Below are 27809 nucleotides of genomic sequence, written 5' to 3' on the forward strand. Positions count from 1 at the left end.
CCATAGGGTTTCCAAGGCTGTAAATCTTTACGGAAGCGGACTGCCTCATCCTTCTCGCTGGGTGCAGCTGGTGAGCTCCAACCACCCACCTTTTGGTTAACCACTGTACCACCAGAGCTTTTAAAGGCCCCAATAGTGCCTTCTTATTTGCCTCTAATACCTAAGATGCCCCATCCAAGATGAAATCCCCTCATCACCTTTCTCAATCTTGGTGATTAAAAGGTTCAGACTTTGGTATGTGCTTATAAATTAGGGATCAGAGAAGCAACGAGTCAGGATCGAGAAGGCCCCAGAAGGCCCCAGCCCTGCACAGGGACACAGACCTTGAGACCGAGAGCAAAAGTGCTAGGTGCCGTCGTTACGTAACCGATCGCCCGGCCCATCAAGGCAGACCGGTAGTGCCGTGTGCAACGCGCCCCGCCCCCCCCCTTTTTTTTTGGCGTCGTCGCTGACGCCATCGCGTAGGACTGGTCCTAAAACTGCGATCTAGGAGCGCCTCTTCCACTCCTCCTTCCGCTTCCTTCAAGTAAGGAGCCGGTGTCTCCGCCACTTTTTTCATCCGGCCCCGGCAGCGGCTCGCGATGTTTGGCTTGAAGAGAAACGCGGTAATCGGACTCAACCTCTACTGTGGCGGGGCTGGATTAGGGGCCGGCACTGGAGGCGGCGCCACCCCTCCGGGAGGGCGATTTTCAGCTCCTGGAAAGGAGGCCACGACCCGACGAGAAGTAGGGGGAGGGGAAGTCAGCGCGCTAAGTGGCGGAAGCGTCAGCGCAAGCCCCCCGGCCGTTCTCGCGCCGGACGCTCTGAGGGTCGCGCGGCCGGCGCCCATTGGCGCTGAGGGCCCCGACGTCACCGCAAGCCCCGCGAGGCCGTCGTTCTTTGCGCCCACCTGCCGCGCGTCGCCGCCCGAGGAGATGGAAGCCTCGCCTGCGGACGCCATCATGTCGCCCGAAGAGGAGCTGGACGGGTACGAGCCGGAGCCGCTCGGGAAGCGGCCGGCTGTCCTTCCTCTGCTGGGGTTGGTTGGAGAGGGCAGTAATGGCCCTGGTACAGACGGGTCACTACCCTCGACGCCGCCGTCAGCAGAGGAGGAGGAGGAGGAGGACGAGTTGTACCGGCAATCGTTAGAGATTATTTCTCGGTACCTTCGGGAACAGGCGACTGGCGCCAAGGACGCAAAGCCAATGGGCGGGTCTGGGGCCGCTACCAGGAAGGCATTAGAGACCCTCCGGCGGGTCGGGGACGGTGTGCAGCGCAACCATGAGACGGCCTTCCAAGGTAAGGAAGTTAGTTACGAAGACCGCCCTGCTTTTTTTCCATCTTTCCCTGGACTCAGTCACCGAGGGAGGGTGGAAACCGAAACGAGTCAGCGTTGAAACGAGTCTGATCCTATTTCTGAAGCCAACATACTCTGACCATGAGTCATTGTTTCCGCCCATCTTAATTCTTTGGGAAATGGCAACTCTGTTCAAAACCCGGAAAGGGTGGGGTGTAGATTTTCAAGTGGGGTCGGCCTGATTTCTATTGAGCCCGAATTAGCGATTTCCCCCGCGGTGGGTGGGCAGGAGCTTCGTGCCCTGGTTTAGACAAAGGAGGCGGTGAGAACCTGCATGCTTTTCTTCCTCTCAGGCATGCTTCGGAAACTGGACATCAAAAACGAAGATGATGTCAAATCTTTATCTCGTGTGATGGTCCATGTTTTCAGTGACGGAATAACAAACTGGGGCAGAATTGTGACTCTCATATCTTTTGGTGCCTTTGTGGCCAAACACTTGAAGAGCATAAACCAAGAAAGCTGCATCGAACCATTGGCAGAAAGTATCACAGATGTTCTCGTAAGAACAAAACGGGACTGGTTAGTCAAACAAAGAGGCTGGGTAAGTTTACATTAAGGTTTTGGGGTGTGGGTTCTTGGAGTGGAAATGGAATACAGAATTTTATAGATAAGGTGGGGTGTGTAGGTTTTTATAATGCACAACTTAAGTTTTCAGTCTTGTGAGAGTGTCAGTTTTCAACTCTATCAAGTTTGATGTTGGTTTAGGTAGTGGTGTGAAGGTGGTGAATTTTTGCATTGAAAATTCTGGGTGTTTTATAGCCTATATCGGTGATTGTTGAGTCTTTTACTTTTGACAGTTTGATGTGATTCATGTGGATAATCTTACACCAGAGGACTCAAACCATGAAGAAATGGAATGATGGGTAATTTTATCAGAGCAGCCTGGAGTTTCCAATTGATGGGTGGGACCCAGGAATCTGCATCTTAAACATAAGCCTAGATGATTGTGATGCAGGAGGCACTAGACCACAGTGAGAAAGACTGCCCTTTACGCAGTTAAGATACTGGATTTTAGGATTTAGTGGGAATTTTAGGCTAAGGACTTGCTTGAGACTTTTAAATGAGAACAGAGCCCTTTTATTAGTTCTAATATAACCAAGGGGAGCTCTGGTGGCATAGTGCCTAAGGCATTTGACTGCTAACCAGAAGGCTGGCTGGTCAAACCCACCAGCCACTCCTCAGAAGGAAGATTGGGCAATCTACCTCTGTGGTGATACTGCCTCGGAAACCCAAGGAGGGGTCCCTATGAGTCGGATCTGACTTGACGGCAGTGAGTTTGGTTTTTTGGGATGTAACCAAAATTACACTGCCCAGGTGGCACAGTGGTTAAAGCACTCAACCACTAACAAAAAGGGTCTGTAGTTCAAACCCAGCAGGCAGTCCACATGAGAAAGACATGGTAGTGTGCCTCCATAAAGATTACAGCTTTGGAAACTCTATGTGGCAGATTCTGTTCAGTCTTGTAGGGTCTCTGAGTTGGAATAGCATTGGTTTGGTTTGGGATATCATCAACACTACGTGAAAATCAAACGTAATTATTACAAGTGGCCTACTTGTTGTAATGAACTGAAGAACTAGGGAAATGGCTTTTTTTTGCAGTGCAGGAGTGAATGATAAATACTTGGTTCATCGTGTTTGGGGGACATAGCTATATTAATTCATCTTTACTCTGTAAAAAGCATTTTCAAGCCACCAGAAACCCATACTTGAAAAACGTGTTCTTCTTTTTGTTTCCTAGGATGGGTTTGTGGAGTTCTTCCATGTAGAGGACCTAGAAGTCGGCATCAGAAATGTGCTGCTGGCTTTTGCAGGTGTTGCTGGAGTAGGAGCTGGTTTGGCATATCTAATTAGATAGCCTTGTAAGTGCAATAATTGACTTAACCAACTCCAGCCACCAGAATAACACACTTCTGCTGTGAAATTCAATGTATTTATGAAGGTGGACATCAAGCTGCCCAGGCTGTGGTCTCCAAGAGTCCTACTCTAGCAACCTAGCCAGAAAAGCAAGTGGCAAGAGGATTATGTCTTATATGGCTAACAGGAGTAAACACATGGGAAAAGCAGTCCTGCTTCCTGGAAGAGTCACTGTTTTAAAAGGAGCAAAGTTCAGTCTCAACAACAGGCAAACTTTGGGAGGCCACGGAAGACTTTAGGTTTAGTGATGATTGTAGGGTGGAAAGGCTTATAATTTCCTTTTCTAGAAGAGTGGCCAGTAGCCAGGCTAGTCATAGAATTCATTAAACGTGCCCACTGAATTCATTAACTTGCTGTAGTCTTGAAAAATAATCATTAACAGTGCCAGTGACCTGTGTAAAATGGATTTAAGCTACAAATAAGAACTATGACTAGAAGCCTCAGTACTGTACAACAGAGTGAAGGGAAGCTTTTTCCTGTTTTTAATTACCTTTCCCAGGTATTCTTCTTGATAAATAGAAAGTCCAAGTGTTCAGGACTTTTTTACCTGTTCTACGTTGATGTGTTTTGAGTTTATTAGCCTAGTTACGGCCAGGAATACTTGACTTTATGCTCAATAATTACACAATTGCAAATTTTTTTTTTTTTTTTAAAAGAAAACCACGTGTATTTGTCTGTAAAAACTATGTATTTTTACAGAAAATGTATTTGAAACGAAAAGGAGTCTAATTTACATTAGTGAGTTTTTTTTTGGGGGGGGTCCATGCCCCCCTTCCACACACACACTATTTTGACAGTTTTTCCGTTCTAAACTTTGACCCTGGTCAGTTCTAGAGTGTATACAGAATTGATTGATACAATTGTATGCAATTTGGTTGTGTTGGAACAATTCTTGATTCATAACTATGCAGGCTTTAGTTTTTCCTATCTGATTTTGGTAAGTATTCCTTAGATTTGTTTTTTGAAAACCTGGGATTGAGAGATTGAGGAATGGAAATTGATCCTTTCACTTTTCAGTGATGAGTCAGTGGCGTTTCAAAAGTTTTTTGGGAGGGAGTGCTGATGAATTAGATAGTGGGCTCTGATTGGGCAACTATTCATGTGCATTCCGTCTATTGGACCTAATTTAAACTAAGTTCATGAGCTCATCTTTAAAACTTTTGCTAAAAGATTTTCAGCTGTTCCAAATGGGACTTAATAGCAGTATGTGTATAAAAAGATCCTATCAGGTGGATGAGAGAAATTTGAACTCGTCTTTGTTTAATAAATTGTAACATGATGGCTTGGAAAACCAGGCTATAATCTATCTATGGTGCTTGTTATTAGGCTTGCTTGTTAAATACAGGTCTAGGCCTAATTTATCAATAAAACAAATGCTTATTGTTTAATTTCTATTAATGATTCCCAAATTTTGTTTGAATAATTTACATTGACATTTCTTTAAATTTCATGCTTGATGTTCTATCAAACTTGCCCTTTATGTCTATCAATCTCTACATCTTTGCTATCCCTGTACTTTCGTAGCCCTTTTAGTTTTGGCATTATGAGCCCTGTCCTGTGGGAACCTGGGTGACCCCCCAGGAATCCACAGACCTTTATCAATCACAAATTTTACCCTGTTGGGAGGCCCTAGTACGATGGATGCTATGACAGCAGTCATGGAGTTGGGGGGGAATCCTTTCTCCTTGGTTCTTTTATACTGTCTTTGGAAAAAAAATTCAAATTCTCCCTAGCAATTTCCAAAGAAGGGAACAACAACAAAGATTTTATTTACATTTCAGTATGCCCACTTAAGTTTATTGAAAGGGGTGGGTGCTGTTAATCCTCAAAGAGTTACAGAAAAGTTACTGGTATATACTTCTGTAGTAGAAAGCTTCAGCCACAGAGTGTGACCTTTAGTCTATGGACTCCAGATAAAAATAGGCATGAATAAAATGACTAAGAATGTAATAGGGAAGAATTGCTTTGCCTGCCCATCTCCGAGCCATAAGGTCATCCTGTTAGAGCTATTTTTACTTAATGTATTTATCATTCTTGATCATAAACCATTTATTTATATCATGTCTATCTCTAGGGACCTGAAAGCACTTTATGTAGTTTTTTAATTTTAAGATCTGAGTGAGGTGACTGAAAGGCTGGTCTCCCCATACCAAATTGTGAAAATAAGTGTGTTAGGGGTAAATTGGTGGAGTTTAGGGGGCCCCATTTCCCAATTCACTAGATGTGACTGCTGAAATACAGGTGAGGATCTAAGCTGATATTTTGGGTTGAGGCAATGAGGGCTAAAACAGCCCAAGCCCTTTGAGAAAGGGGTTGGTTTACTGGGCAGGGGGAAGCACTAAGTCTGTGCTGACTGGCTGCATAGTTGAGGCAAATCCTCCAAAGTGGAAAGGGAGGGGCTGCTTCGAAAGATGGCTCCCGGTGACTTGTTTGTCTTATGCTTCTCTCAGGGAAAAAGATTGGTCCTCCTCTAGCTTCATTCATGTACATTCTATAGAAAGTGAACACCTTGGTCCTGGTTAAACAGCTAATGCTTTTGACAGCTGTGCTGGAAAGGGTTAGGACCAACTACAAATTAATGTGGGTTGTAAAATGTAGTGTGTTTCCTTAACTTTTCTGTTTTTCCTGAGAAGAGAATAATAAATCTTTTATGCAAATGCAAGGTGTGGTATGGGTCTTTTCTAATCGCCTGTCTCCTCCCCTTAGGCAAACCTTGTAGAGAAGTAAGTTGAGCAGATAGGTATAGGTGAATGAAAAGCCTAAGCCTCATAGAGCTGTTTTGCATTAGAGCAAAGGACAGTTGCCTTCAGAATACCACCTTTCATTAAATTAGAATTCTTTTTTTAAATTAAATACATTACCACTGTGCGTTAGAGTAATTCCTTTACATTTTAATATCTAAGTCCCTTTCCTAATATTCTTTTAGGCACCAAATACCAGTACGATCTTGAGGGGGAAGGGTTTACTACAGCATGGTTCCATTTTGGTACTAAAGTTTCAAAGTGCTTTTATCCTACTTTTATTTCAGCTACCTTGAAAGGGAACGTAGTCACCATGGGACTGTGCAAATGTGAGGTTTGCATATTGGTTTTAATCCCTGAGTATCAAATATTAATGCAAACAGGATTCTGTACGTTCCCCTATTCAGGTTTTGTATGAATTTCTACTTAGAATTCCTTCATTTGGAGACTATGAGAAGGCAGCAACTTTTTAACCTTAATCTTTTTCAGAAAGCTGCTACAAGTGCAAAGGGTTAGAGGAGAGGGTAGCATGGGACACAAGGCCCCATGCTGTCACTTCTACTGATGTGAAGTTGCTTCTATGGCAGTTTCTTAATACTGTAAAAACGTGGGTAGAATGATAAACAGGTAACAATCACTATAGAGACATCAGGATAATGAAGAGCTTCCATTTGCCACTACCAGCCTATTTTCAGTTCCTGTTTGTGACTTAAGAGTCAGCTCTTGCTTCATACTGTTTCCTTTCAGAAAACTTAACAGTAGTGACAGCTGGAGAGTTTTAGAAAAATGAAGTACCTTGTACAACTGCTGTGTACCATGGCTCCAGCCAGATAGCCAAGAGCATGGTCCATTAATTCCATGAGTTAAAGGTGATCAGCTGAGTTTCTCTATTTACCTAGTTCTTTCTGTTCTACTTCAGTGATTACAGAACTTTGTTATTGAACCCTCCCACACTGTTGAAAGGCTTTTCAGTTTAAGATTTCAAAACTCCCTCTTAATTTCAGAGTTGCTACAGTGTTATCTTAATTACAGGAAGTTTGGGCTTGGATATTGGAGGCAGCTGTAATACACCTCTCAAAAATTCAGTGTTACTTTACTGATAAATTTTGTGAGGTATGAAAAGAATACAGCCTTTTGCTCTCATGCTACCTGGTTGGTTTTGCACTGTACCTGACCATTGTAAAATGGTCCTAATAAGGGCCAAGAATTCTATGATTTTTCTCCCTTCAAAGAGTTTTCCATGGCTTGTTTCTGTCCATGGTTTCTGTATTACTCATCTTGCCTTCTCTCTGCATCTCCTATTCAGGGATTATCTTTAATTATCCCAAAGCTGCAATGAACTGGGACATTTAACAGGTGCTCTAGGTAGCCAGCTGTCTTCAGGTGTCTTTATTCATATAATACATGGCCGTGGACTGCTAACTAAGTACCATGCACTATTGGGTGCTGGCATTTTAAAGAGAATAATCCTGGTGAAAAAAAGTCTGGGGAAGTGCTCCAAAGAAACAAATGCAGTGTGATTTTTTTTTTTTTTTTAATTGGGTTTAGGATTAAAGGACATTACGAGGATATTTTAGGAAGTTTGTGAACTATAAGGTGGTTCAGAAGAATTTGTGCATAATGAATCGAGTGAGATTGCAAATACAGCAAAATGTTAAAAAGTTCGAAGTAGTGAGTGATATGGACAGAAATAGGATACAGTACACAAAGTGCTGTAATAAAGGTGTGAGATGAGAGAAGGAGTAGGACAAAACAGAGTGGTCAACTTCACAAGACACTGCAGGTTGGACCTTAAAGGATGAGTAGGAAAAAGTACTGTGTGAAAAAACTGTGTGAAGGTGAAATTTGTTGGTAATTTTTTCCCCCACATTTTGTTTTCCATTCCTATTGCTGCCTCCTTTCTCCCTCACCATACTTTGCCAGTGAACATAGTATCTCTTCAGTTTCTCCCACTGTAGGCCATATAAAAAATATTGGGATAATTGTCTAAGAAGTCTGAATTGGGAGTGCATGACTCAGGGCCATGTGGGTTGTGTTTATTTAGGAAATAAACTCCTTCATGGTGATCCAGAACATGGTTTGAATAAAGTTGCCTTTATTGGTAACAGCATCTCTTAGGATAGCTCAGACATCTCACCAGCCATCTTGTCCTTCACCCACCCAGGTTCATGTAGCTAGGAAGGAACTAATTTTTGAATATAAGTCTGGAAGTCCTACACTCTCAGCAGAACAGAATTTTAATATGGCATAGTCCCCGAAAGTTAAATCATTGTACCCCAAGATGTTAAATGGTAGCTCCCACCCTCCCTAATCCTGTTCTCTCACGGGAGACTTGATTACTGCTGTTCCCATCCTGATTGAAAAACCAGTTTGCTCTGACTGCCCAGACTTCCCCATGGGCTGCATTCTTGCCCATGAGCTCATTGTTTTGGCTTCTCTTGTATAAATCCACAGCTAGTGCCAGAGGACCCAGCCTGGGCCCCCTAACTAGCTGGGGCTGCATTCCATTCAGAATTTCACCACCCCCACTTCGTGTTCTTCCCACCCTCATGTCACACGTGGATGTTTATTCAAGTTAGCCTGGAACAAGGTGTGCTGGGAAAGAGAGCCAAGGAAGCAGGAAAGGAAAAGAATGTTTAACTGTTGGATTTCATCCCAGATTAGATGAGTTTTCCACTTTATTTAGATTATTAAGAAATACCTTCAATGCTGTTACTCTTGAAAAGAATTGTTTTACTGTCTAGTAGGAAAATGCCTCCCTAGAAAAGACTTGCTTTCATAGCATTTTATTCCTGAAATCTCACATTCCCAGATGTGTCCTGCATTCCTTCCTTCCTTCCCACATACCTCCTTGCCTTAGGTTGCCTGGAGCAGTTCCTTCCCATCTTCTGTCCTTGGAAATGGGGGGAGGGGAGACTGTTGGTCTGTTGCTGTAAGGGAGCAGCTGTTAGGTTTCACTGTTTTTGTTACTGTATTTTCTGAGGAAAAGGTAGTTCTTTTTGACCCTGAAAGCCTTGATCTAAGGAAAGGTAGGGGACACTGGTGGTAAAGGTTAAACTATGAATCTTACTTTTTAGAAACGTATCCTGTGAAGTTTTGGGTAGAGGGTCAGCAAAAATAGAAGAAGACCCTCACTGAGATGGATTGACATAGTGGCTGCAACAGTGGGCTTAAACATAGCAATGCTTGTGAGGGCGCAGGACCCGGCAGTGTTTCATTCTGTTGTACATAGGGTCTGTGAGTCAGAATCTACTCTACAGCACATAACAACAAAGGTTTGGGTTACTACTATATTCTTAAGATAGGTAACGCCTTTTCTCCCCTCCCCCCTTCATTTAAAAAAAATGCAGACAGTCTGTGAGAAGTGACGTTTCTCATTTCTCAGAAATCCCTCATGAGACACAGTAGAGAAACAGAAAGAGGGAAACAACTTTTTTGTGTTAAAAGTGTGTTTGCAATGAGGTGGCCTGTTTTCAGCTTTAAGGAGCGAGAGCTTGTACTGGTGAGGAGTTCTTGGTTACATTCCCCCACCCTTGCCTCAAAGTTTGGTAGTTGGGTCTAGTCTGAAACAGAATGGAAGTCTCTGTATCTCCCTTTCTTATATGAATCATGAAGGATGTATCAGTGTTCATGAAAAAAAAAACTAATGTAGAATTAAGATTTGGTAAGAAGTCCTAGACATGGATTATTTCAAAAAGAAATGCCATTGCACTGACTTTAAGTATGGAACATATTACTGGAACACACAACTTGGAGTGTTAAAGTTTGTCTTGGGGGAAAAAAAAATTAGTGACTCACTTAGTAATGCTGGTTGCTTACAATGCTACATAAACCTATGTTTGCAAGACAGTGCACCTTAGAGATTTAAAAAAAAAAAAATCACTGCCATCAATTTTATTCCACTCATTAGCAACCCCCTTTGGGTTTCTGAGGCGGTAAATCTTTACGAGATTAGATAGCCCCATCTTCCTTCCACAGAGCAGCTGGTGAGTTTGAACCATCAGCCTTCTGGTTAGCAGTCAAAATGCCTTAGGCACCGAGCTCCTTTTAGAGATCAAGTACACTATATTATTTTCTGGATTCAAATATTGAATGCTTTTGAAATAATTTTTAACCTCTTGAAACTTAAGATTGAAAAATAAAATTTAGTCAGAATTTTCCTAAAATGCTGAAAAGTCATGAATGATACTTGAAAACAACAAAAACACAGCCATCCAAGTTCTGGATCATTATGGCCTAAATTTCTGAGTATTTTGATAGCAGGATGCTGGAAGGGAGTGAAGTTGAATAATGAAACAAAAGAATTTAAGAAACAGACTAGATCACAAAACAAAATGTGTGTGAATTGTTGAATGGAAAACCACTTGATCTGTAAACTTTCACTCAGATCACAATTAAAAAAAAAAAACCTGACTAGACAGTTCAGGCCTTAATTTTCTGTTGTAAACTGAATTTAACAATACTGTCTTTCCTGTCTTGTGAAACTGTAAAGATACATATATATATTTATAAGTCCTTTGCCTTCAAGCAGGAGCTCTGGTGGTATGGTGGCTAAAGCATTTGGCTGCTAACCGGAAGGTCAGTGGTTCAAACCCACCTGAGCCCAACAGCCTCTTTGTGGGAGAAAGACAAGGCAGTCTGCTTCTGTTAAGATTTACAGCCTTGGAAACCCTGTGGGACAATTCTTTATCCTATGGGGTCCGTAAGAGTCAGAATTGACTTGATGACGGTGGGTTTGGTTTTTTGGTTTTACCTTAAAGCACTCTATGAAAGTAAGGGATTTCAGGAATTATTACTTAAGGGTTTTTTAGCCTATTGGCTATTTTCAAGTTGTTTAATTCCCTGGGAGAGGTAACTAAAAACCAGGCACCAGCCCATCTTAAGTTGAATTAAAAGGTTCTATGTAAGGACGGGTCGCACATAACAACAACAGTGTATTTAGGAGCTCTGGTAGCATAGTGCCTAAGGCACTTGACTTCTAACCGGAAGGCTGGCGGTTCAAACCCACCAACCACTCCTGGTAAAGAAGGTTGGGCAATCTACTTCCCTAGTGATACTAGGAAACCCAAGGAGGGGTCACTATTCAACTCCACGGCACCTAACAACAACACAGCTGTATTTTGAGGCCTGAAGGAAACACAAACAAGACCTTCCAAGGCCGGACAGAGCAGTAATTCAGCCAGACTGGAAAAAAAAATCCCAGGGGTTAGCAAACTACTCACTGGCCAAATCTGCCCATTACCTGTTTTTGTATGTCCCACAAGCTAAGAATGGTTTTTACATTTTTAAATGGTTCCAAAAAAATCTAAAGAATGGTATTTGTACTTGTAAATTATTTGAAATTCAAATTTCAGTGTCCTAACGTTTTATTAGGCGCTCTGGTAGCGTAGTGGCTAAGGCACTTGACTGCTAACCAGAAGGCTGGCGGTTCAAACCCACCAGCCGCTCCTCGGAAGGAAGGTTGGGCAATCTACTTCAGTAGTGATACTGCCTCGGAAACCCAAGGAGAGGTCCTCATGAGTGGGATCTGACTTGACAGCAATGAATGTTTTATTGGAATTCAGCCATTCCTATTTGTTTACATGTTGTCTGGGCTGCTTCCACAGAGACTGTATAGCCTACAAAACTGAAAATACTTACTATCTGGCCCTTTAAAGAAAAAGGTTGCCTGCCCCTGTACTAGAGCTAAAAAAAGCAAAAAACTCACTGCCATCTAGTAGATTCTGACTCATAGCCACCCCCATTGGGTTATTAAGGAAGCAGACTGCCTCATCTTTTTTCCGTGGAGTAGGTGGTTGGTTCCAACCACCGACCTTTTGGTTAATAGCCAAATAAATGCCTGAACTGCTGTATCACTAGAGCTCCTTAGAGCTAAAAAGGAGTCTAGTTAATATGATGAAAGATGCAGGCAACAGAATCAGTCAGGAGAGGGGGAGCTAGAGAGGAAAGAGAGAAAGGGTGCCATGGTTACTGAGACAGATTAACCCTAAAACTTCCCCATTGAGGGGGAGGATCCCAAGGATACAGTCAGCTCCTTTTCTGAGTAACCATTCCCTAAAGAGGAGCTCTGGTGGCTGGTGGCATAGTGCGTAAGGCACTTGACTGCTAACCAGAAGGCTGGTGGTTCAAACCACCAGCCACTCCTTCGAAGGAAAGTTGTACCATCTATGTATCTGTAGTGATACTGCCTCAGAAACCCAAGGAGGGGTCGCTATGAGTTGGGTCTGACTTGACAGCACATAACAACATGCCTTCTTTCCCATTTTTTTTTTTTTTTAATTTCCCTCACCACTCAAGGTTCTGTAGGGCTCCTCTAAAACATTCAGGTAAGGCTAAGATGAGTACACCTCTACTCTCTCCTAAGCTGGGGCCTTCCTGAAATTGAACCATCCCTCCCCAAACTAGGAGCTCTGGTGACACAGTGGTTAAGCGTTCGGCTACTAACCGTAGTATCAGCGGTTCGAACCCACAGGAGAAAAATGTGGCAGTCTGCTTCTGTAAAGATTACAGTCTTGGAAATTCTGTGGAGCATTTCTACTCACAGGGTCACTATAAGTTAGAATCAACTCAGTGGTGATGGGTTTAGTTTCGGTTTTTCTCCCCTAACTCTGAGGTTCCTTCCCAGGCCGCTCAAATGCTCTGGGTGCTCTGGTCTGTCTGGTTCTCAGCCATCACCCTACCTCCTCTTCCGCTGATGTGGTTGATGATTCCCTGGAATCTGCTTGCCATGCTCATGCTGGGATCCCCTTTCACCTATGCTTAGTCTTTTCACTCCTACCTCAAATCTTTTCTGGGAGCTCTGGTGGTGTAGTGCCTAAGACATTTGACTGCTAACCAGAAGGCTGGCGGTTCAAACCCACCAGCCACTCTTCAGAAGGAAGACTGGGCAATCTACTTTCGTTGAGATACTGCCTCGAAAACCCAAGGAGGAGTCGCGATGAGTCAGAATTGACTCGATGGCAGTGAGTTTGGTTTTTTTTTTTTTTGGTTTTCAAATCCTTTCTACATTCAGACTTCAGCCCTGAAAGGCTCTCCTGTTGAGTTTTTCCCAATCTCCTATGTCAAGGAGTTCAAAATCAGATTCAGGATTTGTGCTGGCTAGTTTGAGGTTAACCCAAACTGTTTATCTCACTTGTTGACAGACTTAGACTTAGGTACTTTCCTGAAGCTTTCTACTTCCTGTAGGAGGCACCTCCAGCCTGCCCTTTAAAACTGACACCTCTTCAACACCTGCCCATGACAAATAAACCCCCCTCTGCTTTAACTTCCCCACCCAGCTGATTCCCTGTACCTGAGATGGAGTCTAGCAGTACTGGTAGGAGAATGGGAACCACCCCATCCATCACCACCCCCAAACTAGAACATTTACTCTAGCATGGTTACCAGTGGTTCTAGGAGAGGTCTCCTCATTCATTTACTCTGGAGGCACAAGGTGTTAGGTTAAAATAAATTCTCTCTGTAAAACTGAGGAGAGGGAAACAAGAAATGAAAGAGGATCTGGTTGGAGAGGATCAGGAGGGGAGCTTCTTGGATTTTGTTATTACCATCCCATCCACCTCCCACAGCCCTCGTGTCTGTCTAGATCTCCCAACTGTACTTCTTTTACAGGTCTCCTGAAAGAGGGTGGCTTAAGGCTAAGACACTCATGCACTAGGCCAGTAACTGGGTTCCTGGGTTCTGCTTCACTTCTAATTACCAGAGGTTTAAATGTCTACAAGTTGAGGTGAAGGGTATGTTAAAAACTCCCCACTAGACCCACCCCTGCAGCTGTGAACAACTGCTTACAGGGAGGCCCAGGGGGTCGGGGAAGTCTAGGAGCTAAATTTAGTCTGAAAATTGTAGTTTAAACAGGGTATTTACCCTGGGGAAGCTGGAAGGGGGGAGGGGAGAGGACTCCTCACTCAGCTGAACTGAGACATGCACAGGCTCACCCTCCAGAACCACCCCACCCTCCACCAAGCCCTCAGAAAGGAGAAGCCCTCAGCAACTTTGCTGGCCTTTTACCCACTTGATCTCTTATGCATATCAAGATTGTTCTTTACCACCTTCCCCCTTCTCAATTCTCGGGGGTCCAGTTCCTCTGAGTCCTTCCTCAAATCCCCCTCAGTGCACCAAACCTAGGGGCCCCTCCACCACATCTTCCTACCACTGGGTTGTAGCTTCCTCTCTCCCAGGTCCCTCCAGAGAGTTTCAGAGGTCAGCAAAGAGGTGTCTGGCCACATTACTCCCCTCTAAGGGGCTAGAAAAAGGGGTTGCTTAGGGTCAGGTTCCCTTTTCCTGCGAACTTCCACATCAGTATGACTCCGTGCTGACATCAGTGACCAGAGGAAGGAGCCCTAAGAGGCTACGTTGAATGCTAGTTTTAAGATGGGGAAGAACAAGGGGGAGCAAATCCTTACATGAGAGCCCACATCCAGAGAAGTCAGAGACCAGAGGCTGTGAGGGAGCTCAGAGGCTACCAGAAAGAGAAAGAAGATGCTGAACCTAGGGGAACCTTATGAGGGGCTACGACTGCATTCCCCACCTGTGATTGGTTCTCAGACTCAGGCCAAACTCCAAACCTGCCCAGCAACAGCCAAGAGGCCGTGAGCTGGGGGAGGGCACTGTGGGGAAGTCAGCTGAGCTGAGGCCTCCGCCCAGCTGCAGCTTCCAGGAATCGCTGGAAGGGTTCCCCCACCCCACCCCCGGGCCATTCACCCCCACCCATCTCACTGGGTCAAAGAACTCCACCTTCAGTCTTGAGTATATACAGGGCTGGGTCAGGCCCCACTTCTGATTCCCCTTATAAGTTCACCAGAAAGAGGAATACATTGTCTGGTAGCCCTTCTTCAGGACAGACAGAGACATTGAGACTGGGCCTTGGGTGTACCCCCTATCCTCACCTCCTGCTCTGAGCTAGTCAGTTTCATTTTCCTTTCCTTCCATTCCCTTTGCCTCCTTCCTCACTCAATGTTTTCCAGTTTCTTCCTTCTCAGCCACTTCCAACCTAGGAAAACCTGCGTCCCAAGGCAACAAACAGTACAAGCTACAGTACAGAAATCATTTCTCCTCAAGCAAAGCCAGTGCCCTTCACAGAGGTTAGATGTGTTCAGGAAATGGTAGTCACCCAGTTAAATAAATAAACAAATAAAACCTAACTCACTGCTGTTGAGTGGATTCCGGTTCATAGCAACCCCCATTGGGTTTCCAAGGCTGTAAGTCTTGAAAGCGGCACACTGCCTCATCTTTCTTCCTTGGAACAGCTGGTGGATTCGAACCATCGACCTTCTGGTTAGCAGCCAAATCCCTTAACCACTAAACCACCTGACCCTTTTAATAGTCTTACTCAGCTGGACCTGGGGCAGTATAGAGAAAGGGGGAGTAATACTTTCAACAGAGGGGAATCTGATTCTCTTGCACTCTCCCCCTCCTGAGGCATGGGGACCCCCAAGAAGCAGGGCTTCCAGCAGCAGTATCTCAGACCTCAGAACTGTAGGGGTCAGAGTGAGGCTGTGTATTATACAAGAGGCAGACCCTCTCACACCACCTCTAACAAATTATTTACCTTGAGAGAAGAAATGGACGGGTGGGGTGGAGGAGGGAGGAGATAGGGTGAAACAGCTCTTTGGAATGCACCTTTGGCAGGACATCCAGTACTGCGCGGTGGCTCCTCCCTCAACCCACTCCAAGTCCCCTAGAGCCCGGCCAGGCTTCTCCTCCTCCAGCCCTTTCCGCTGAGGAACAGGATGGTGTGTGCGTGTGCGTGTGCATGTGTGGAAATTACTTCTCTTTCCCCCACCCCATGAAAAGTAACAAACTGAACTTAAAAAGGAAGTAGATAATAACAGATAGGATGGGGGAGGCAGAAAAGCAGGGCCAAAGAAAGAGAAAAGGAAAAAAGACCAATGAAAAGCGAGTTGCCATTCAGCTCAGTCCCCAATAGAAAAGACCATTAGATTCTAAGAGTCTTCACAGAAAAATGCTGTACTAAGAAGCCCACCATAGGCCCTGCCTGCATTTATTTCCTCAGAGCTCTGGACCCAAACTCCCAACACCCTACCTAAATTGGGAGAAGTAGTGACCTCTAGTGGTCAGTGACTGATTTGCAAGGCTTAAGGTCTCCCAGGATCCTTCCTCTGACCAAGGCTCTTAATCTCAGGTGATTTGGACTCACTCCAATAGCCCTCTAGGCCCAAACGCTCTTCTCTTGGGTCTAAGTGCTGTTCCCCTTCCTACCCTTCAGTTTGAGCTCACCCTGCTTTGGTGGTCTGTATGGCTGGGTTCCCATGGGGACAATGAAGAAGAGCCTGTTTCTCATTTGTCATAATCATCTTTAATAAAGAATAAATTAGTTCTGGGTGGGAACCATTTTAGAATGTTGGAGTTCGGGAAGGGACTAGAGTGTCTTATTGTAACTTTTTTTTTTTACCCTCTGCCCAGCTGGTCCCTGCTCTGGGGAGGCTGTCTCTCTTCCTGGGGTAAGGCAGGGCTGGCAGTGGCTGACACTACCCCCACCCCACCAAAAAAAAAGTTGCCTTCAAGTCAGTTCCAACTCATGGCGACCTCATGAGTTACAAGGCAGAACTGCTCCATAGGGTTCTCTCGGCTGTAATCTTTACAGAAGTAGATAGATACCCAGACTTTTCTTCCACAGCACTGCTGAGTGGGTTCAAACCACCAATCTTTAGGTTAGTAGTCCAGGGCAAACTGTTTCTGCCACCCAAGGACCTTGAGTTGGCCTCCCTCTGTAGCCAATTATGAAAGGTCAAGATAGCGAGACTAGGTAAGGGGAGAAGGGAGTCAGAGGACAAAGGGGTGGTTTAGAAGATGTGAGACCTGGGATATGAGCGCTGAAGTTTAGGGCACAAAGTTGGGACTGATGGGAGAACACACTCTAAGTAGCTCAGGTTAGCAAGGAGCTGCCAACTTGCTTTACTCCCAGCCTAGAAAAGCCCCAAGGGGAACGGCATTGCCCCTTCCCCATTCCTTCTCAGTCTGTGTAACTCCTTTCTGATAAGTTATGCACATATGTGAACACACACACATTGATGCAGGCCCAGATACACATGTAGGGGCATATGTGCACACACACTATCACACCGCCACACAGATCCAACAACCGTGTTGACAGTCAGTCATCTCTCCACCCTCAAACACCCTGGGGGACAGACATCCCTGGTGAGACTGGGGCAGCTGGAAAGCCAGGGGGTACAAAGTGGGCTGATGGATGAGTGACCGCTGGTGGCATGAGAAAACCATGAGAAGAGGGTCTCCCGACCCATTTCAGGCAGGTTCTGGAGGGGATCGCTCCAGGACATGGGCGCAAGAGCGGCAACAGGTGGCTGTGTAGTAGGGGTAGACGCAGAGCCGGGCCTGTACCACCAGGGGGCAATGTGGAGAGGTGTCCTTGCATTTATCATCTGAGGAAAAAGGTCAGTGGGCAAAAGAGAGTTGTTACCAAGCCTCTCTGGAGGTATGTTGTCCACTCACACTGATCCTTTCCCCTCTCCACCTACACTTCAGTGAACCCCACTCTGTGTAGGGAAGTTATTGGGCTGGGAATTGTTACCAGGGTGCTGGCCGCAGGGTTGGCTGTTGCAGGGTCGTTTCCTAGAGGGCCGCAGGTGAGGAGGGCATCGGGTGCTGAGGGTCTGGTTGGCGGTCAGGCACTGGACCTCTCTTGTCTGCGTGCCCCCCTGGCAGGAGCGAGAACACTAGGGAGAACCAGCTGTCACATATCAGACCCTTATTGTGCCCCAGATACCTCCCTAACCCCACGCCACCATCTCCCTCTCTGAAAGAGTTAGAAGGGTCATTATGAAATCCCAAATGGAGAGGGTGCACCTGTCCTCCAAGTCCCCAGGACATGGGACAACGCTGAGCCTCAGCTGGGCTTATCCTGGCGTGCGGAGACACCTGAGGGGATGCTGTGAGAAGCAACTCCTCCCCTTCCCTGGGCGTCCGCTGAGCAGGGCAATGGAGCCAGGCACTCACCGGACTCCAGGGTGTAGAAAACCATCGGTCCTGGCAGCTCTGGCCCTGACAGGGCTGCAGGGCAGGAGGCCTGGGTAGGTGGGAACAGTTGCTAGGAGAAGTCACGTTGAACTCCATCCCCAGTTTGGACACACAAATGATGTCTCTGCGCTGTGTGCCAGAGCCACATTCTGAAGAGCACTGATGAAGGGGTGGGGTAGGGATAGATGAGGGGTTGGGGGCCAATTCTCCACTGGGACTGGTACCCCTCCCAGCCGCCCCCCGCCCCCCGCTCGCCACTCACCTCGCCCCAGGGCCCTGTGTACCAGCACCAGGTCACCTCACAGGGCCCCAAGCTGCAGGCACGCATGTCAGGAGGGCGGCTTCCCGGCGGACAGCTCTGCTCACTGGTTCCAGTCTCAGCTTCCTCCAGGCTGGTTCCAGGAGCCTCCCCACTTCCAAGACAGACCACAGAACGTCGCTGGATTCCCGTCCCACACTCAGCTGAGCACTGTTGAGAAGGAGAGCAGACTGTATGATGGGAGGGTGACGGTGATTTTGAGGGGGTGTGTGTCTGGAGGTGTCCTGGGTCCTGATCCTGGGACTTAAGGAAACCCCAGGGGCCGGCTGAGTTTTCCTCACTTATCTACAAGTTCCCAGTGCCAGTAGTGTCTAGCACTTAATAGGTGCTTGCTCAGCAATGTTTATTGAGCTCTGTTGGAAAGAGTCAGAGGGGGTGTCCTGGGTGCACTAAGGTACCTGGGACTTGGTGCAGGGGGTGTGGGGCCCACCTTGGAGCTCCAGTCGCTGTGAAACCAGGCTGTGGTGCAGGGCCCCATGTCACAGGCCTCTCTGCTGGGGGGCCGTGGGGGCCCCGACATGCACTCCCGCTCGCTAACTTCATCACCATTTCTTCCAACACAGCGCACCTGCCGGCTCCGCTGGCCCCGCCCACAACGCACAGAGCACTGAGGGGATAAGGAGGAATCCTGGGAGCTGGGCTTCCCAGGCGTTCCCACCCAGCCTCCAGCCTTTGATCCCCAGCTCAGCAGTTACATGGCTTTGTGGGCTGGGAAGGCGGCTAAGTATGGGGCCTGAGGACCCAACCCTCCAACCCCTGGTCCAGTCTCTTATCTGACTTAGATATTGGGGTTCCATATGAGATCCAGTTTGTAAAAACTCTTCGCTGACTAAAGTTGGAAAACCCCTGCTCTCATTCACTGGTGCCCCCTCCTCCTCGGCCTCTGAGAGCCTCCTTGTCCAGTCCCACTCACCTGACTCCAGGGAGAGCGAACCTCCCAATGGCCACAGTGCCGCAGTTGGCAGGGCTGTGTGATGTTGGGCCGGGGGAGATGTCCACAGCGTTCCGGGGGCACAGAGGAGCCGCCCCCCCCAAACTCCTGCCGGCAGCGCAGCTGACGATGCTGGGTGCCGGGGCCACAGGAGCGGCTGCAGGACGTCCACTCACCAGTCTCCCAGCTACGGGCATGGACAGGGCAGGGGGGAGGCACAGAGAGCAAAGACAAGTGGATGTGTGGGGCTGCCACGTGTGGGGGAGAGGAGACCCACTGGGGACAGATTCCCTCAGAGGAGAGTGGGCATATATTTAGCACTTGAAGTCTAGGTCCCTTTGTGAGGGCTCAGGCTGCCAGGCTTCTCTTGCTGTTTACAGAATGTCAGCCTTCCTAATCTAATATTGTCTTTCTACAGCCAGGAAATCCCGGTGCTGAGGGCAGAGTTCAGGTGAGATCCTGTGAGCAGTTAAGGGTGTGTTTGCTCCGGGGGTAATTGTGTTTCTGGTACTTTAACCCTTCCTGTGGGTCATACTCACTAGGGGGGACAGGGAGGACCATGGCAGGGCTCTGGGGAGGCTGGGGGTCTAGCGCCTGTGGCACAGCTGTGTCCATCCAGTTCCTCTCCTGACTCCCGAGAAATGCAGAGGAAAATGGGGCGCCAAACACCTGAAGAGGGTGAGAGGGTAGCCAGAGGAGATGGGACAGCTCAAGATCCAGTTTTGTTTTGTTTTTTTTAGGGGGGTGTCCCAGGCCCTGGAGTTTGAGTTTGGCTCAGGGTCAAGATGTGGGCAGGCAGTTGCCTTCTGGAGCCAAGCATTCAGAGTGTGGAATCAGAAGGCTAAGGGTGCAGGAATCCAGATGGTATGGAAGTCGGAAGTCAGAAGTCGCACCTTTACCACAGGATGCTGAGCACTCAGAATGTCCCACTCGTTTCCAGTATCCAGCTGGAGATCCCAGGGGTGTCCTGGGATGAAGTGGGGCGTGCATCTGGGGGATCCGCACCTGACGCTGGAGGATGCCTGGGGTCCGGGCAGGGCGGGGTGCAGAAGCGGGCTGGGGCTCCACCCTCAGAATCTCTGTGCAGGGTGTCAAGGAGCAAATCAGATGTGTCCCACTGCCTGGGAGCTCCCCTCTCAGCCTTCCTCCTCCTCTTCTAGGTCCAGGGATCACAGTCTTACCAGGCTGAATTTGGGGGATAGAGGCCTCTGGGGTGGGATTCTCAAGGTTTGGAGGATGTGAAGAGATGACATATTGATAAAAAACTCCCGGGTTTTCTTCCTGAAAGATCATCTGGGAGAATAAGAGTGATGGAATTTTGGAGTAATGAAGGTTTGGGGGTGGCATGGGGACATACCACCAGCCTGCTCCACCATCTTAAGACCCACAACTTTGTTCTCAGAGAGAACAGCCTCCTTCCCGGCACTCCAGCCTCTCTAGCCCCAGGCTCACATAGACATCCACAGGCTGGGTTGTGGGTCCTTCGGCTGACAGACTCTCCCCTGCGCCCTCCTCCCGGGGAGGACGGTTGTACTGGAAGGTCGTCCCACCGGCTGTGTAGGACCCAGGAGGATCCACAGCCCAGTTCCCATTGATGATGGACCGGCCCCCAGGGCCCCGAAGTGCTGGAGGTGAGAGATCAGGAAACTCAGGTTAGTCATACTGTCCTCCTCTCCCATTGTTCCCTTAACCTAAATAGGCACTTCCCACCCAGGGCCCAAGATCTCTTGGCTTTCACTACCTCTACAAAAGAAGGGGGAGCTCTGGTAGCACAGTGCCTAAGGCACTTGACTGCTAACCAGAAGGCTGGAGGTTCAAACCCACCAGCCACTCCTCAGAAGGAAGATGGGGCAATCTACTTCCATAGTGATACTGCCTTGGAAACCCAAGGAGGGGTCGCTATGAGTCGGGTCCAAATTGACGGCACATAACAACAACAACAGCAAGAGAAGGAGCTTCTCAATTTCCCTACTTGGCTTGCTTGCTGTGCTGAGTTTGGGAGAGATCCAAAAGACCAGAAATGGAACAGGGACCTAAGACTCGGGGAAGCTGGGGTGCTCACCAAGGTAATTGGCGCTGGGCTGAAGCTGGGCAATGTGGAGCCGGGAGGCTCCAGCAGGAATCAAGAGGATCTTCTGATAGCCCAGGGGGCCCCCCCGGTCAGTGAGGTTCCCCGAAACGAGGCGACAGGTAGAATCATCACCCCCACAAACGCCACAGGCATCTGGTCTCCTGCCAGAGCCAAGGATTCCATCACAGCCGGGGCTCTGGGGGAGAGTAAGGTGAGGCAGAGCCAAAGGAAAGCCAAGCACCACCTCACACCCCACCCTGGTCCACGTGGGACCCTACAGCTCACCTCATCCCTTGCTCTTCACACTACAAGTGAGAACATGTTTCCCTGTCAGCCCCAGCCCGTCATGCCCAGCCCACCTCAGGCAAGCTTCTGTGTGCCCGAGAGAAGGTCCCTTCTTGCAGTTCACCTCTTGGCCCTGCTCAGCCCAACTTGGCAGGTGAGAATTTTGCGATCTCTGTTTGGTGTTTTGTTGTTGTAATGATGAATGAGAAAGAAAGATTCTTTGTGTGTGCACGCCCCATCCCTCACCAGACAGCGTCCGGCCACACAGATGTCCAGGGCTCCAGGCTGACACAGGGTTCCATCCTGGACTTTTTCCGTGTGACGGACATAGAAGCGGAAGCCACGGGGACGGCAATTCAGTTCACAGCGTTGGAAGCCCTGAACTAGGAGACAGAGTAGAAGGGTGGTTAGCTGGGGTCCCTGGTGAGAGGTCAACTGGGGAAAGCCCCAGGACCCTGACTGCAGCCTTGCTGAAATTCACTATGGAGCAGTCCTGAGGTTGCCTAGGTCACTGTGAGTCAAGGGAACACGACTCTAAAAGGTTCGTTGGACGGTCACACAAGAGTTGGGTCCAGTCAGCTGAGATCACTGAGACCAGCAAGGAGCTCTGAAGGAGGAGAGACCCTTGAAACCTATGGTTTTATGAGTTCAGAGCTCATGAGGGCTTATCTTGTCAGGTTGATATGGACATAAAATCAGGTAGATGGTAACTTGGCAGTAATCGATATGATCCCACTTAGGATCCACGGCACACCTCCACCCTGTTGTCACCACTGGACAGAATCTGACCAGGCCCCTCTCATGCCTCATGTGGAATTGCCTTCTTCCCAGAGGAAGCCAGCCAAAGGGCAGTCTCTAGACACATTCCTTCCCCGGCCCAAACCCTCTGCTGATCCACCATCAGACAATTCAGGCTTCTGTTTGAACCCCTTCCCCTTTCCAGGCCTGTGCTAAGTCCCTTACCCCAGCCTCAGTGAGTAAGAAAAAAGATACAACGAAGAGGAGAAACAGAAAGGCATATAGGGAGAAATAGAGGGGCTGGAAATTTCTCAGGGCTGGGAGTGAACAGGATTCTCCCTCTCCTCCTCACCCCTTAATCCTGAGTCACTCCTGGGTTGTGGGTGGCGGGGTGGGGGTGGGGTGGGGCTGGAAACCTCACCTTCAGTGAAGGGCTCCCATTGGTACAGTTGGCCCATGAATTCCTGGGAGTTAAAGGCTGCACACTGCAGGGCCCGGGGGTCTGGCTGCTCAGGGGGGCAGGGCTGAGTTGGGGGAATACAGAGGAGTCAGAGCTGGGGAGGAAAATGGGGTACGGGTCAGGGCTGGATTTGGGGAAGACAGAGAAGGTCAGGTCTATGGAAGAGCTTCAAGGCTCCTATCCAGAGGAGCTCAGAGGCCAAGCCCTTTTTCCCTCAGGATTAGAAGAAACAAGCGGAAGGTCAGGGAGGCTGAACTGGAGTCTGAGGTGAGGGGGTCGTCCAGGGAAGAACTCACCGCCTGGCTGCAGGCTCTCAGCTGCTCATTCTCTCCAGAACATCTTGGAACAGGGCTACTGGGAGCAAAGAGGCTCCAGAGGGGGCTAGAGTGGGGCCCAGCACTCAGCAGAGGCAACCAGCCGTCAGGGTGGCGAGAAGCAGGCCCCGTGAGGGGCCCGTGAAGACTCCCCCCAGGTCTCCAGGGCTCCCGGCTCTGCTGGACTCGGCCCCGAGGGACACTAGTGAAAGGACTAGGGTGTCTCCCTACGACCAGGGGACTGGCCCACCCCTGGGAATTTGGCATTCTTGGCTGAGGAGACACATGAAAGGAGATACTACGTTCTCCTGGAGACAGGGTGGGCAAGGGGGGCTCTGTGTTGGAGGCCTGATTTCTGGCGTGGGGCCCTATGGGGGCAGGCCTCGCTCTGGAGGGCACCTCTGTCTGAGAAGTTGCAGAGTTTGGGGGTTCTTCTGGGGAGGACTGGGTATGGGCAGACAGATCTGTAGTCGGGAGCTGAGTTGGAAGGGTCTGATTTAGGGAGGATGGCTCTGCTCCTGGAGTCAGGGATGGAAGGGGCCCTTCTCCTCTAAAAGGGGTCTGGGGGAGCTCAGATCTGGGTGGCCTCCGGGAGTGTCTGCGGTTCCGATGCAGTGGCAAAGCAAAGGGCACTCTCCCATAGCCGAACATTCCTGGTTTGATAGGGTCTCTAACACGGGACCTGAAAAGGTGTTGCAGACATGGGGTCACAGCTCTGGCCCTCTCTGACAATACCTCCCCAGTATATGTCCTGCCATCAAAGATAATACTCTGTAAACTATGTGTCTTCTGCCCCCCCCATTTCCTTTCTTCCAAGCTCCGCCCCTTTCATCCAAGCCACACCCCTCACCTCCGGGCCCCTTGACTCTCTTGGGTCTCCTCTCTCCCTAGCTGGGAAGCAGGATTTCGAAGTGGGCCACCTCTTCCCCGAGGCTCTGGTCTGTACAAAGGGAGGGTTTCTCGGGAAGCCTGGGGTCTGGGGCCTTGACCCCAAGGAGGCTGGGCTTCTGGATGTCTTGGGGGTCGGGGCGGGAGAGGCAAGCCTGGGTGGAGGTGAGCTGTAGGGAGTTGACATTTCCTGCTCCGGCGCTGCACCCCCACCCCACAGGGCTGGGAACAAGAGGCCCACTGGTCCCAAGGTCCCCAGATGCCCTCAGGGCCCTGGCCTTCCTCTGAGGGTGTCTGAAGAGAGTGTCCAGACAACACCTATGTAGAGAAAAAGGTCAGACAGAATTAGAATGCTTTTAGAGAGAACTATGAAGAGTGTCTATTTAGTCCAATGCCTGAGGATCAGAAAGGTTAAGTTACTAGGCTGAGGTCACATTCAGTAGTAGGAGGGAGGACTAGAACTCAGTCATCTTGATGTTAATGGCAAGGAGTTAGGGAGTTGGCCAGGGGAGAAGAGGAGGACCAAATGTGAGTGAAAGGGGAGGCATCAGCCTGGAGAGGTGAGGGGGGAGGTCAGGAGGAGACAAAATGCAGGCAGTAGCAACCTCCTATCCCTGGCTCACCTCCTGATCCAGGCAGAGCTGAGGGAGGGACAGAAACAGCATTAGACACAGCTGGGGCCTGCAAACCAAAGGCAGGAGAGGGTAGGTCAGACAGGAGCCAGAAGAGGTGTTACGACACTGTCCCCACCCCACCCCCAGCAGCTCCCCACATCCTGACCGCTGACTTCTCAGAAGGCAGAAGTTACTCATCGCTTCCCCCACCCCTTCCTGTGCTCTCCCGTCTGTGTCTGTCCTTCACTTCCAGGGACAGAGCTCCCCACCACCCTGGCAGCCCCACTGCTTACCTGCCTGCCCACTTCTCCATCACTCCTCCCTGACTGCCCAGGGCAAGGGAGGAGGGGCCTGGCTGTCAAGGCACTACTCAGGCATCTGGGTGTGGAGGAGACAGGAAGCCTGGTGGTTACTTCTCCAGTGTTCAGAGAGCTGGGGTCAGGATGGATGAGCCCTCAGAAGGCTGTCTCAGAGTGAGGATGGAGGGTTGGGGAGACCGACCCACTCCGTTATGATGCTAAGGGTGGGAGCAGGGAGTTATGCTGCCTTTGTCCATCTGCTGAAGCTAGAGGGTGGGGGTCTGACCTCAGCCTACCAAGTCTTGGCCCAGTCCCCTCCCCTTGGCCCTGTAGGAGTCTCTCCGCTCCTCCCTAGACCCAACTTGGGTGTTAGTAAGCCACCGCAGGCACACACAGGCGGCTCTTTCTTTCTTAGGATGGTTTTCATCTGGCTCTCTCTCCTGCCCCCCAGTGGTTCGTAAAAGTTGAGGTAGGAGGCTCAAGTGAGGGTATGTCAAATGTCCCCTCTGGAGGAGCTGACAAGAAACCTCTTGGGCTTTCCAGAAACAAGACCCTCCCTGACCATCTCTGTTTCCTACCTCCCAGCTTTTTCTTCCCTTCTCAGCTAAAGTCCTTAAGGAGAAGTCAGACATATCTTTCCTACCTCAAAAACTTTTGAGCCAAGGGATAAGCTAAGTGAGTTGATGGTTTAATTTCAAGAGAACCAGATGATTTTCCTACTGTGATTTAACCTCCACTGTGAGTGCCAGAGGTCCCTGAGTGGCACAAATGGTCTGTGCTTAACTACTAACCTAAAAGTTGACAGTCTGAACCCACCCTGCTGCACTGTGGAAGAAATGCCTGGTGATCTGCTTCCACAAAGATCACAGCCAAGAAAACTCTTATGGACCAGTTCTACTCTGTAACACATGGGGCTGCCATGAGTTGGAACTGACTTGTTGGCAACAGGTTAACGGTCAGAGTGCCAACGCCCTACACTGGTTCAATGAGGGCTTATTTCATGTGCAACTGTAATGGGCTAGGAAAACCCAGGAAAAGATGCAGCTAGGGCTCCCAACCACAGGCCCATCATTCAGAAGAGCCAGGAAGTTCTCCTTGAAGTCTAGCTTTGATGGTTGGGGAAGTGGGGGCTGAACCCTCCTGGCCTCAAAGGCTGACTCTCCCTACCACTCCTTGCCCTCCAGCCCCCTTCTTCCTTTGAACCCTTCCCATCCCCAGCCCCCATCTTGCTCTTAGTTCTGCTTTCCAGGAAAAAAAAATTGTGTTTCTTTTGGAGCTGAAAGACACCCAGGAGAGGAGTCCAAGGAGCCAGTGCCGAGGTGGGCCAGCTCAGGGGCAGGAAAATGAGAGAGAAGGGCAGGAATGTGTTTGGGGGTAGCAACATTCAGCCCCACTCTCCTCTCCAAGACTCCAGGACTTGAGGATTTGAGGGATCAGAATGGTGAAGCCAAGCTGGCAGGGTCACCTCAGCTGCTCAGGGTTGGGGGGAGAGACATGTTGATGGCAGCTCCTTCCCCTGGCTGGGCTCACCACTGAGGTCAGAGACTACGCCCTGCTGGGCGGGAGGCTGGGGGCTCCCCAGAAGGGCCCACATTCCACCCAAACCATCTCTCTGCCTGACTCTTGAAAACCCTAACTTGAGATAGAAGGGAAGGAGAGATGGAGGGAGATGGTTACCATCTAGTCCTTCTTGCTGCCAGGTCCCCTCTGCACTCCCTCTCTCTGTTACCTTAGGTCTGTATCTTACTGTCTCTCTCCATGGGTCTACCCAGGACACATAATCCCGTCCTGAGCTGGGTTTGGCTTTGGCAGTTCCCTAGAGAAGTGAAGGGTGGGGGGTGGGGGTGGGGGTGACGTGAGCTCCCGGGGCCGGGGCCAGTCCTGGCTCCCTCTCTGGAAAAGTCCCACACATGCCCCCTGCACAGCTGGGCAGGGGGCCGATACCCCCTCCTCTGTGGAAACAGGCACATGTTTGTGCTTTTCATCCATTTTCATGTTCCCCATCTGATGTCTCTTGCTGCCCAGGGTGAAGAAAGGAGAGGTCAGAAGTCACTCTGGTGCCAGGATAGGCACTGCTTTGGACAACCTGGCCTCCTCCTGGCCACACCTCCTCATACTGGCCAGTGAAGATCAAGGAGCAGAGACTTGGGCAGGGCTAACCCTTCAACACCCAGAGGGACCCACCTCTGGGAAACAGCCGCTGCTGTGGAGGGGGGGCTGGACAGTGTGTTTCTGGGCTGGTGGTGGAGAGTCCCTGTCCTGGGTCAGAACGCCTTAGTCCTCCTCATGCCCTCCACTCCTGGGCCCTGGAGGACCTTCCCAACAGGTGTCCTTCCTTTGGTCGACCTCTTCTGCCATCAGGCTAAGCTGGATCAAGGGCACCCACTTGCATCTCTCCCAGCGCCCCTATCCCCCTATTCAAGAAGGCGGAGTAGGGGCACACATCCTCGAGAGCGCCCTCCTGGGGGAGCGGAGGAGGCGTCGGCGCGTGCTGGGAGGTCCTGGGTATGTTTTCCAATTTTACTATGTGACTGAGTAGGAATTTTGGCTGATTCTCCGCCCGGGTAATGGGGCCAGAGTTTCACGGAGTAGAGCCCCCTCCCCAGGAATTCGACCCCGGGGTCTGGAAGATCTTTCAAGGCTCCAAGTGCTAGGGCCGGGGTCGTGGCGGGGGCGCGACGGCGGAGCGCAGGCAGCGGGGTTGGTGCGGGTACTCGGGGTGGCTGATCTAACGGGACCGAAGGAAGGGGGCAGTCGGGGCCGGGGGTCCCAGGGAGGATCTGTACCTGCTCTGCGCGCCCCCGGCGGCCCGTTAACCCTTCTGCGCCTGGGCGCTCCCTCGAGACAGCCTTGCTCCGCCGCAGCCACAGCGGCCCCTGAGCGGGGCTCGGGACACTGCCGCCTC

At 49.4% G+C, this 27809-nt stretch overlaps 2 protein-coding genes across 2 annotated transcripts; one reads left to right on the plus strand and one right to left on the minus strand.

The window, feature by feature from the left end:
• Positions 1 to 581: 581 nt before the first annotated feature.
• Positions 582 to 3191, plus strand: MCL1 (MCL1 apoptosis regulator, BCL2 family member). Its single transcript, XM_007950939.2, has 3 exons — positions 582 to 1278; positions 1630 to 1877; positions 3075 to 3191. The coding sequence occupies exons 1-3, from the start codon at positions 582 to 584 to the stop codon at positions 3189 to 3191; spliced, it is 1062 nt and encodes a 353-aa protein (XP_007949130.1).
• A 14062-nt stretch (positions 3192 to 17253) lies between these two features.
• ADAMTSL4 (ADAMTS like 4) lies at positions 17254 to 24918 on the minus strand. The gene is made up of 17 exons (XM_007950942.1): positions 24899 to 24918; positions 24615 to 24672; positions 23954 to 24309; positions 23086 to 23785; positions 22751 to 22853; positions 21838 to 21974; positions 21298 to 21502; positions 20688 to 20860; positions 20417 to 20528; positions 20129 to 20314; positions 19775 to 19904; positions 19218 to 19422; positions 18735 to 18911; positions 18248 to 18454; positions 17965 to 18144; positions 17540 to 17684; positions 17254 to 17390 (listed from the first exon to the last, which is right to left on the minus strand). The coding sequence occupies exons 1-17, from the start codon at positions 24916 to 24918 to the stop codon at positions 17254 to 17256; spliced, it is 3231 nt and encodes a 1076-aa protein (XP_007949133.1).
• Positions 24919 to 27809: the final 2891 nt, after the last annotated feature.

Source organism: Orycteropus afer, unplaced genomic scaffold (genome assembly GCF_000298275.1).
Source record: "Orycteropus afer afer isolate SDZICR_OR568_19922 unplaced genomic scaffold, OryAfe1.0 scaffold00290, whole genome shotgun sequence".
In the NCBI taxonomy this organism is placed as follows: Eukaryota; Metazoa; Chordata; class Mammalia; order Tubulidentata; family Orycteropodidae; genus Orycteropus; species Orycteropus afer.

Excerpts from the sequence above, each read along its gene's own strand:
- MCL1 (XM_007950939.2), top strand. The coding sequence starts at position 582 with ATGTTTGGCTTGAAGAGAAACGCGGTAATCGGACTCAACCTCTACTGT. Across the intron at positions 1,279-1,629 it reads CCATGAGACGGCCTTCCAAG|GCATGCTTCGGAAACTGGAC; the intron begins GTAAGGAAGTTA and ends TCTTCCTCTCAG. Across the intron at positions 1,878-3,074 it reads TAGTCAAACAAAGAGGCTGG|GATGGGTTTGTGGAGTTCTT; the intron begins GTAAGTTTACAT and ends TTTGTTTCCTAG.
- ADAMTSL4 (XM_007950942.1), bottom strand. The coding sequence starts at position 24,918 with ATGGAGAAGTGGGCAGGCAG. Across the intron at positions 24,310-24,614 it reads AGCTCTGCCTGGATCAGGAG|GTGTTGTCTGGACACTCTCT; the intron begins GTGAGCCAGGGA and ends TTCTCTACATAG. Across the intron at positions 17,391-17,539 it reads ACCCTGCGGCCAGCACCCTG|ATGATAAATGCAAGGACACC; the intron begins GTAACAATTCCC and ends CTTTTTCCTCAG.